The sequence below is a fragment of the Salvelinus sp. IW2-2015 genome, linkage group LG28 (assembly GCF_002910315.2).
Source record: "Salvelinus sp. IW2-2015 linkage group LG28, ASM291031v2, whole genome shotgun sequence".
NCBI lineage: Eukaryota > Metazoa > Chordata > Actinopteri > Salmoniformes > Salmonidae > Salvelinus > Salvelinus sp. IW2-2015.
The window spans coordinates 17515436-17525232 of record NC_036868.1 but is presented as its reverse complement, the minus strand read 5'-3'; the positions used below and the strand labels follow the sequence as shown (position 1 = coordinate 17525232).

The 9797-nt window shown below is 47.3% G+C and overlaps 2 protein-coding genes across 5 annotated transcripts in view; both read right to left on the bottom strand.

The window, feature by feature from the left end:
* Positions 1-373: 373 nt before the first annotated feature.
* On the bottom strand, positions 374-5830 carry LOC111954483 (uncharacterized protein KIAA0408). Of its 3 annotated transcripts, none has more exons than XM_023974260.2 (6): positions 5377-5830; positions 3291-3611; positions 2252-2581; positions 1736-1845; positions 736-1600; positions 374-652 (listed from the first exon to the last, which is right to left on the bottom strand). In XM_023974260.2, exons 2-6 carry the CDS (start codon positions 3432-3434, stop codon positions 395-397), a joined length of 1707 nt encoding a protein of 568 aa, XP_023830028.1. In that variant the 5' UTR covers positions 3435-3611; positions 5377-5830; the 3' UTR covers positions 374-394. The 3 variants fall into 3 exon arrangements, with proteins under 3 accessions (XP_023830028.1, XP_023830026.1, XP_023830029.1); XM_023974258.2 differs by having other exon boundaries at positions 5480-5830; XM_023974261.2 differs by having other exon boundaries at positions 1736-1818; positions 5480-5830.
* A 1256-nt stretch (positions 5831-7086) lies between these two features.
* LOC111954113 (microtubule cross-linking factor 3) overlaps positions 7087-9797 on the bottom strand; it is a 9741-nt gene continuing 7030 nt past the window's right edge. The window contains exons 3-8 of one of the 2 annotated variants that reach the window (XM_023973611.3): positions 9509-9667; positions 9358-9426; positions 8963-9232; positions 8401-8775; positions 7591-8214; positions 7087-7308 (exon numbers count right to left, since the gene is read on the bottom strand). In XM_023973611.3, coding sequence (XP_023829379.2) covers positions 7198-7308; positions 7591-8214; positions 8401-8775; positions 8963-9232; positions 9358-9426; positions 9509-9667 — 1608 coding nt within the window. In that variant the 3' untranslated portion in view covers positions 7087-7197. The remainder of the gene's footprint in view (positions 7309-7590; positions 8215-8400; positions 8776-8962; positions 9233-9357; positions 9427-9508; positions 9668-9797) is intronic. The other variant, XM_070435790.1, reaches the window with a different exon arrangement.

Genomic DNA, 9797 nt, shown 5'->3' with positions numbered 1-9797 from the left:
CACACACCACACACACAACACACACACACACAAGTAAGGGGGCCATGCTCGTATCGCAATATACACAGCCATCCAAAAATCATCAATAAAAAGAAAGAGAAAATAGAAGGGAAGTAAAAGAGAGTGAAAGAAACAAAAAGTAAAGAAGTTTGGCACAGGAGAAAGGAAGGCCACTAACACTGGAGACTGAATAGGAGTCAACCATTTTGTTTCTTATATGTGTAAGTCATTCTAAGTAATCTCATAGAAAATCTCTTAAAGCACTTTTTTTCAAGACGGATCGAAAGAACAGTCTTTAGTATTTCCAGAAAGGGCAGACTATATCATCCGAGTCCTGTGGGGTTGAATTGGGGGAGGGGAGGCGGGGTCAAAAGGGGGTCGGGGAACGTGTCTCTCACATGATGACAGTCTCGGTGTGGAGCAAATAGGAGCAGAAAGATTGCTGCTTTAGGGCGGGGCTTGGGGTTCTTGCTATGGGGCTAGGGGTGTGTGCCAAGGGGCTTGGGGCGCGGGACATTGGACCGGAGGGGGCAGAGATCAAGGCAGTGGGAGCACAGCTAGCCCATCTGGATGGAGGGCGTTGATTGGCTGGGCGGGCAGGACGAGAGAAGTTCAGTGACGGGGTTGCTGGGGACAACTCGGCTGGGCTCACCTGGAGAGAGACGATAAGAGTGGGTCAGATCAAGACTGTGTGTGTGTGTGTGTGTGTTTGTGTGTTTGCTATGCCTATCTCACCTTCTGTGTGTCCTTTCTGTAGGCAGACTTTGTGGCTCGGGGGCTGGAGTTGTACTCGTGCTCGATGTCCAGCATATCCAGTAGCTCAATGAGTCCATCGTCCTTATTCTGACCTGCAACTGGCCCTCCCCTCTGAATCCTCTGAGCTCCAACATGGGACCCACTCAAGTTCCTGTAGTCCAGTATGGGCTCCCTAGGCTGGTATGCAGGCCTCCTGGCCCTCTCCCCCTGGACCAGACCAATGTCTGTCTCTCTGTCTGCCCCTCCGAGGGCCCTTGCTTTGGCCTCGGCCCTCCTCTGACGCCCTGCCTGGGATCCTTTAGGGTGAGCATAGCTAGCCATTGAGGTGCCTCTACCCTCACCAAGCTGGCTCTCTCTCCTATAGTCTCTCACTGCCCCACCAGATCCTCGTTCTTTGCTGGGGTCCATTGCCACTGTAAGCATGATGGAATCCGCCTGGCATTTCTGGACAGGCAAGCGCCCAGGCGCCCTGCTGCCGCCCAGCTCTTTGCGCTGACAGACGGGGGTGGGGCACTTGTTCTCGATAGGCACCTGGTTGGTCACCACACCGGTGTTGGTGAGGGTTTTCCCCTCGTTCTTCTGGAGCATGGCCCCAAACTTCCTGAGGACCGAGGGGCTACAACACTTCTTGTCCACAAGGACCCCAGGGGGGTGGGACTTTCTGTCGAGTGCTGGGGAAGTCTCGGATGAGGCAACCTGGGAGGTGGAGCGGGGGGGTACGGGAGGGACTTCTCTCTGTCTAACAGGGGGCTTGTTAAGGTCCCTGCAGGGGGAACTCTTTCTGTGTGACACTCTGTTCTTCCTGTTCTCAGCCTCCTCGTCTGCAAACCGCACCTGACCAATCCTAAAACAGATTAACAAGCAAATAACTCAATGAGTAAAATAACTCAAATACAAAATCTTATAGGTGGATTTTACTCTCTTCTCAAAATGATCTTGTCATCTCAGTATCAGTGAGGTCTGTGGAAGTCCTTCTTACCTCTCATTCTCAACAGGCCTCCTCTTCATCGCATCCCGGTGCAGAGACTGATCCTGGCTCCCTTTAGTGATCTCCTTCAGATGCTGAGAGAGAAGTGGGACAAGGGTTACCTGGGAGGGGAAATAATCAGTGATGTAGAATAGTGCAACTAGCAAAGATACAGTATATCAAATTCAGCTATACAGCCACACTGGCATGGCTTATGCAATTTCCAGTGGAGTATTGAGACGTGCCAGTTATATGTAATCTATTTAAATGTTTATTACTGAAAACAACCCTGCTTAGGCCCTGCCCCTCAAATGTTTGAAGACTTGAAGTGAACAATATAGGTATAATAAATATGGTGGTGGGCCCATCTAGTCTTCCAATGAGCTAAGTGGAGTTTCTACCATATTGCTTCCACCTATCAGATTTTTTTTGATCTGCAAACACCAATGGGGTGAGACATAGGGTAAAGGTTATTTTTTGGACGGGGCTGCCTATCAACTTTAATCCTTAGTTACTGTAGCTACTCACATTATTGAGAGCTGAGTTGGTCTTCCAGGTCTTTCCGTGACCATGTCCAAGATAATCCTGCAACAAGTCTTCAAGTTCCACCGCACCGTTGCAATTTGGATAATAGCCACCAATCTGATGGTTGACAGGTTCGCCGTAACCGTTGTGGCCGTGACTACAACCGTTGCTACAGTGATTTGGCACAACAACAGCTCTTGGGTGGTCCTTGGTTCTGTTGCTATGGCTGCCAGGCAGGTCACAGAAGCCATTGCCATGGTGCATCCTATCATTTTTGCCGTTGTCCATGGTGACATCATTTCCCCCTCTACGAGCCTGCACCTCATTGTAAAGCTGAAATATGAGCATAAACATGATAATGATCAAAAACCTACTTTCACAACGTGAACACAAGTTGGAATAGTTGTATTCCCCAGTTAGACTATTTATTTACACTTACAACTTAGGCGTGTTCCTAAACCTAAATGTACATACAGATACAAGACAATATGTACACAAAACAAGTCTGCACCTACGACAATGTCAACCTTGCTTACGCAATCCATATAACCATCCCAAAATAGTTACACAACCCAACTATTTTTATAATCTACACATTTGTTATGTCAGTTGGAGTGAGTGTGTGCTTGCTTCGCTATTTTAAGCTTTAACTCATTCACCACTATCATCTTTCACAGTGTTCTGACTGTCTGTCAGCACATCACAGTTTAATTAGCTTGTTAACATCTGTCTGTATCATTACTCCAGAGGGGACATGGGGTCTCAAGAAGGGGCGTGGTTCCAACAGTTTATTATAACACACACACACAACCAGTTAAACACTCTTCAGAGAAGACGAGAAAAACACTATCTCAAAGTGAAAATGTTCACACTACTGATACCCCATTTCAGGTAATGTTACTCTACCTAGGACCTTGTTTGACTGTGTCAGAACTGTGCTTGAGCATGTTGGACCATGTTTGGACTATCCCATGTATTTGGATGATGTTTTACTTTATTTTAGACCTTGATGGAACGCATCTGACCATGGTTGACCACTCACCTCCTCTATCTTCCTCTGCATGTCCTGCAGCTGGTCCTCCCATTCCTGCATCTCTGAGTCGAAGCTGTCCAGAAGCTCCACCTTCTCTGTTCCCCAGCCCCGCCCAGCCTGCTCCAGACCGCGCTGCAGTTCGGTGGCCGCCATTTTGGGCCGCTTCCTGCAGAAACTTTTTACTTCCTGTCACAACTTTCTTTTCTTCCACCACAACTTCTTCTTCCTTCTTCTGTTTCAACTTCCTAACTTCCTTTCGTTTTCAACTTCCTAGCTTTTTGTCTTTCTGTCTTGAAGGGGTCACCAAGGTGTGGAAATGTTGGCGGAACACTGCAAAGGAAGAGAGGATGGGGATGATTATTGTGGACGATAAGACATGGGAGAACTAGAGGACATTAGTCAACCAGTAAACAAATGGACTCAAAGGGTCTACTCCCCATGGACATTCTCCCTGCTACACCCCCACCCTCAACTCTCACCTGCTACTCCCCCATGGACATTCTCCCTGCTACACCCCTGCACACCTCAACTCTCACACTGCTACTCCCCCATGGACATTCTCCCTGCTACACCCCACCCTCAACTCTCACCTGCTACTCCCCCATGGACATTCTCCCTGCTACACCCCCACCCTCAACTCCACTTACCTTACCTGCTACTCCCCATGGACATTCTTTCTCTGCTGCCCCCCCTGTAGCCCCCAACATACTTTACTCTACCCCCACCCCAATGACATTGATCACTGTTGCAGTTGTAAATATGTACTTTTCTATTTTTATTTAACTCAATGGTAATGCTGCTGCTCCCCCTATGGTCATTCCACCTCACTCCCTCAACAGTCTATACTCTGCCTCCACCCCAACGGTAATTTCTTTTTTCATCACTGCCACAGCTGTTATTATGTATATAGTGCTATTTATATTTATATTGTTTTTATTGCTGTTTTAATTATTTTATTTCACTAGTCCTGCATGTTGGAGCTCAAAGCCTAAGATTTGTACTGTACCCTGCAATCACACCTGAAACCCTGTACATATGACTTTTACACAATCTGAATCTAATCTGAATAAATACAAATTTTGTGGATTTCGTGGAAAGATTCAAAGCATTTTGGGCAAGCCCTCTGTATTCCCAGCCATATTTCATAGTCATTTAAGCTACCTATGTGACACATGCCAATGAATGCCTGGTGTAGTGTGACAACCTCGCTATTTGGCTGTTGGTCACTATCCTCTCTGCTCCAACCCTTCGCTCTGTCCTTTCCAATTTTCTATAATGGAACTTTGGAAACTTTCCAATCTGCAGCCATGACCCGTTTTAATGAGCACATATTCCCCATTTTTCAAAAGCGGAGTGTATGTCGAATACAACAACTATTCGACACGTACAGGTTACCCGCAGGACGCCTTTCTTCTACGCCTTCTGTTACACTTTGCGAACAATGTAAATGTGTGCCCTCCGTGTCACCGCTAAACGATAAGTTCATTTCGCACTCGGCTGCATGCTGCATGGCCAAATCACCTCTAGAAAAGTGGCCATAATGCTGCATAGTGGCGCGTATTGGCTTGGTTTAAACGGTTTTCCGTAGGCCTATCGCTGCAGGTAATTTTAGAAGGCCGATGGTTTGCTATCACCGAATGTTATATATTATGTGCTTTTACCACCTCGAAATTACCCGAACACCAACCAGTCATCTTGTGATGTAAGAGTACGGATATGTTAATAATACAAACCTGTAACTATGCATCGAGAACGTGGAGAGAGAAAGAGCGAGAGAGAGAATAAATACGCATGGCGTGTGTTTTGAATATTAATAGGCCTATAATAAATAAATTCCCACATGACCAAATGTAGCCTATTTGGTGGTTCGTATAAAAAAGCACCAAAGGGGAGGCACAAGTTGATCAAATGTGACCCAGTACATCAAGCCAACAGTGGAGCTGCAATGTTATATTTTACTACTTGTCCTTATTAAGTGCTTTGTCCAATGATTATGTCAAATTATTGTTAGAAACCCAAGTTGTAGAGATGCGTAAAACGAAATCTCCATATCCATAAAATACATTTAAATATTAACTTCTTCATGTGGCCTTACCTAGCTGTTCAATATTCTCCTTGACGATTTTATTGTTAATAGGTGAGGATATATCGCAGTGGCAGATAACTAATCCTGATTTCAGTCTAGCCAAGGTATTCACCGTGAATCTCTTGAGATCCTCTGTTTGCCCGGTGGCGGCTGCGCTTCCACCGCTCGAGAGTCAGTCCCCTTGTCGCGAAATCCTCGCTTTTCTGCCTCTGTTCTATTACGTAAAGTCCCGCGGATTGGATTTTAAAGGAGCCCTCTCTTGTCAAGCCTGGGCAGGGTTATGTCCAGAGCAGGTACCTTTTTTCAGGGTAAACAACTTATGTTCCAGCGGGGGACCCAGGCTTTATAGTGCACCTCGTATTTACGTCGCATCACGGGAGCCAAGATCAAGTATCTTAATGTCAAATTTATTCCAGCATTTGAGGTCTCGATGGGACGACTGTCGTCACTCGCATCCTGTCTATAATTAAAAAGCAATGTAGAGAGGGAAACTGTTTGCATAGCTATTTCAGCTGCCGAGCTCTGAGCCAATAGGCACTCCTGTTGCTACTCCGCTTTGGGGTGCTTGGCAGATTTCGTTTTGTGACTCCAAACTACTCTTATTTGTTTACAATTTTGATTGCCAAAATGTAGCCTATATGTGACACCTGCGCTAACATTATTTTAATGAGTTTTTTTTCGAAGAACTTGATATCTGGCGCGTTGGCGGGTACTTTACTACAATTTTACTACAATTTTACAGTTTATTTATTTTGACATTGCCATTGCTGTTGATGAAGGTTGCACAATATCATCGCGCGCGTCATGCGACCCCCATTAGGTTCTGACCCAAATAGTTCACTGACATGATGGACACTTGTCGACATAAACAGTGTGTTGCAAAAGGCATCTGATAGCTCAAAACCAAAATATATTTGGTGTGGATAGGAATGTGGGAATCCTCAGACTATGAGCCAATTTATGCTTGATCCGAAAATGTGGCCTGAGGCGCCGTATGGATGGTGTGATGCAGTTGCGAAGCCTACAGAGCCACGCCATGCATCTCTCAAATGTTGTAACAATATAGAGGGCTCCATATAGCTCCGCATTGAAGCGCAAGAAGTATGAATGCCCTGACTTCTGCAGAGTCCGTATCAAATAGTTAGGGCAGGTCCTCTGGTGCAGTTTTTGGTTTTTGCCCTAACACGTCACAGCTGATTCAAATAATTAACTATCAATCAAGCGTTGATCATTTGAATCAGCTATGTAGTGTTAGGACAAAAATCGTGCACCCCTTGGAGTCCCGAGGACTGAGTTTGGGAAACGCCGAGTTAAGGGCAAACATCCTTCGTTTGCATTGTCGCTGTCCACGCTGTACAGGTGCTGAATCGGAATTCTGATTGTCTTTCGCCATGGTACCGAATCACCACTATTTACTTGTTTGTTTAAAATCTGATATTTTACACTTTTGTAAGCAATGAGGAGGAAACTCCACCTTTCCTATCAGATTGTAGGTCTACATTTCTTATATACTACCACATGATGGTGGCCTACCTATAGGCTACAACATTTCTTTGCAGGTAGGGACTATGGCTATAGGATTTGATTTTGGAATTGGGCAAAACGGGTGTTATGCTAACTCACCTTTTCTTGGGGGTGATGAAGGAAGTGGTGGGTGGTGGGAAAAGTAGTCTCCAGTGTTGAACCTAAGCATATATCCTGTTATGTGACTGTGACCTGTGCTTGAAGAGGGAGGCTCCTGTACGTTCGGTGACCTTGGCAACAAATGTTTAAAAAAATAATAGAAACAAACAAACAAAGGATGTGGCTATGCTATTGAGGGAGGCGGGATCACAGGACGAAGAAAAGGGTAAACAGAAAGACAAGTTTAAAGATGGTGGCATAGGAGTGGGAGGAGAATAAGACTAGAATGAGGATGAGTAAAATGATGGGCTGAAACATCTGGGCAGAGGATGAACAGAACATGAGTGTCAACGGAGGAGAAACGAGAGGGAAAATAGGGTCAGAGAAAGAAGGAGAATAAAGTCAGAAAAATATTCAATGGTGACGGACGAGTGAAGAGACTATGCTGATACAGCCAAACAGGCATGGTCAAGTCTACATCTCTTTAATTAAGAAACGCACACAAAAACACATGCGCGACACACACACACACACACACACACACACACACACACACCGACACAGCACACACAGCACACACACACACACACACACACTTACCGACAGTGGCTCCTCCTCCCTGTCCTCAGGTTTGGGCACCTCCAGTCTGTCTATGAAGCCCTGTAGCTCCTTCCTGAAGGCCTTCATCTGGGCATTGATCCTGTACAGCAGCTCATGCTCCCTGATCCTCCCGCCCTCCTCCTCCTCCTCCTCACCCCGCCCATACAGGTCGCTGTTGGAAACGTACACCCGTGCCTCTGCGATGATAGTTGCCGTGTCGGCGATGAGCCGGTCGATGGTCCTGCCAAGACGCTCAGCCTCCACTCGAATGTCAATCATCTGCTGGCGATCCCGTAAGTTGCGGGGCAGGAAGCGGGTGGCGGTCTCAGGGGGTGGGGTATAGAGACCCCGGGTAGGTGTGAGGCAGCGGGTTTGGTTCCGCACCTCGTCCGAGTCACTCTCCCCGCCCACTGGGCCCTCGCGTTTGCGGTGCGGGGGCAGGAGGCGAGAGGAGGAGGAGTCATCATCGCTTTCACGGCGCCCACTTGGTCCGGTCCCTCCTGCGTCACTCTCTGCATCACTGTCCCGAGGGCTGATGCCCCCCCTTAGGGCCAGGTGGGAGGCCAGGTCGTAGCGCTGCATGTTGGAGAGCAGAACACGCTTCTCATACTGCAGCTGCATCACCTGGGTGAGAGAATAGGACTGGCTGAATGAGGCATGATATGTTTATGACGTTTGATCTTTGTTTTCATCTTTGATTCCAGCGATATCTTTTTGTTTACCATATTGCCTGTATAGCCATTTTGACTTTCAATATATGTTAAAGGTTACGGAAATAAACCAGAAAACAAATGTGGAAGACCGACTCACCTTCCCACTGAGATCATTAATCTGTAGCCGGGCCGTCTTCAGTTCCTCCTGCAGTGCCTCTGCCTTCTCCGAACCTACTCCTCCTGCCGCCCCTCCTCCATGCCTTGCCCCTCCCTCGTGGGTCCCGGCCTTAAACCTGAGCTTGTTGAGTTCTCCCGTCACTCTCTTGTTGTGATCCTCAGCGTCGGCCAGGTTCCTCCTCAGGAGCTCTGCCTCGTCCTCCACCAGCTGCAGCTGCTGCCTCAGCTCAGTCATAGCCTCCCCATGGCCCCGGCCCGCCCCCATCCCGCCCACAGCCCCCCCACCGGACCCGCTTTCTCCCTCCCCTTCACCCCTGAGGTCGTCCAGCTCCGCCCTCAGACCCCGGTTCTCCACCTGAAAACACATGACAAGAAGACGGTTATGTTATGAATCACTATCTTCCTCTCTCTGTCGGCACCTTCTGAACAGAACAGGCAGAAATGATCGGAACAGTTGTGTTCCCATGTGCAAACTTATTTCCTGGTCTCTTTCATGTCATAACCTACATTAAACACTCTGCATCACATCCTATGTCTCTCACCTCCAGCTCCACGATCTTCCTCCCCAGGATGTTAGCCTCCTCCTCCACCAGGCGCAGACGCAGCTTCAGCTCAGACTCACGGGTGGTGGGGGGTCCCCAGGCCTCACCCTTGGGGTGGGGGCTGTCCAGGTCCCCGTAGAAGGAGCGGTACTTCTGTAGCTCCGTCTCCAGCCGGTCCTTCTCCTTGTCGATCTTAGCTGTCTTCTTCCTCAACAACACAGCCTCTTCCTTGATGAAGGCCAGCTGGCACTTGAGATCATTGTTGTCATCCTGAGAGAAGGGGAATTGGAAGGAAGATAATGCAGTTCTGATGTACAGGAGACACAACTCTCGCTCGTGTTTGGAAAAAAAAAGTTTTATTTTCTTTATAAAAGCATTTCATGGTGATCCCTCACCTCTGTTGGGGTCTGGGCAGACTTCTTGTCTGACTTTTGGACCTCCTTGCTTCCTCTTCTCTTCTGAGACTGTTGGGAATTGAATAACGAGTATTACAGCAAAATATGTGCTGTATAGATTGTATAATGTATTGTGGGTGAGTGTTCTTACCTCCTTGACTTTGTCCAGCTCATTCTGAAGGGCCTGTTTGGTCACCTCCACCTCGATGAGTTTCTGCCTCAGTTTCTCGTTTTCGTCCTCTGTCTTTGTGCGTTTCTCCTCCACATTCTCCAGCTCATGGTGCAGTCTCACAGACACATCCTTTGCTACCTGCATTAAACAGAATCAGGGACATTGATTTAAGTTGATTGAATTAATTATGGAGGTGAATGGACAGTGCATTAAGCAACTAATAAAATTTGTTTCAACATCAAGCCTACCGACACACAAACACACACAC

Coding starts and splice junctions, on each gene's coding strand:
- LOC111954483 (XM_023974260.2), bottom strand. CDS start 3,434: ATGGCGGCCACCGAACTGCAGCGCGGTCTGGAGCAGGCTGGGCGGGGC. Junction 1,601..1,735: donor AGGCCTGTTGAGAATGAGAG/GTAAGAAGGACT, acceptor AATCTGTTTTAG/GATTGGTCAGGTGCGGTTTG. Junction 653..735: donor ACAGAAAGGACACACAGAAG/GTGAGATAGGCA, acceptor GTCTCTCTCCAG/GTGAGCCCAGCCGAGTTGTC.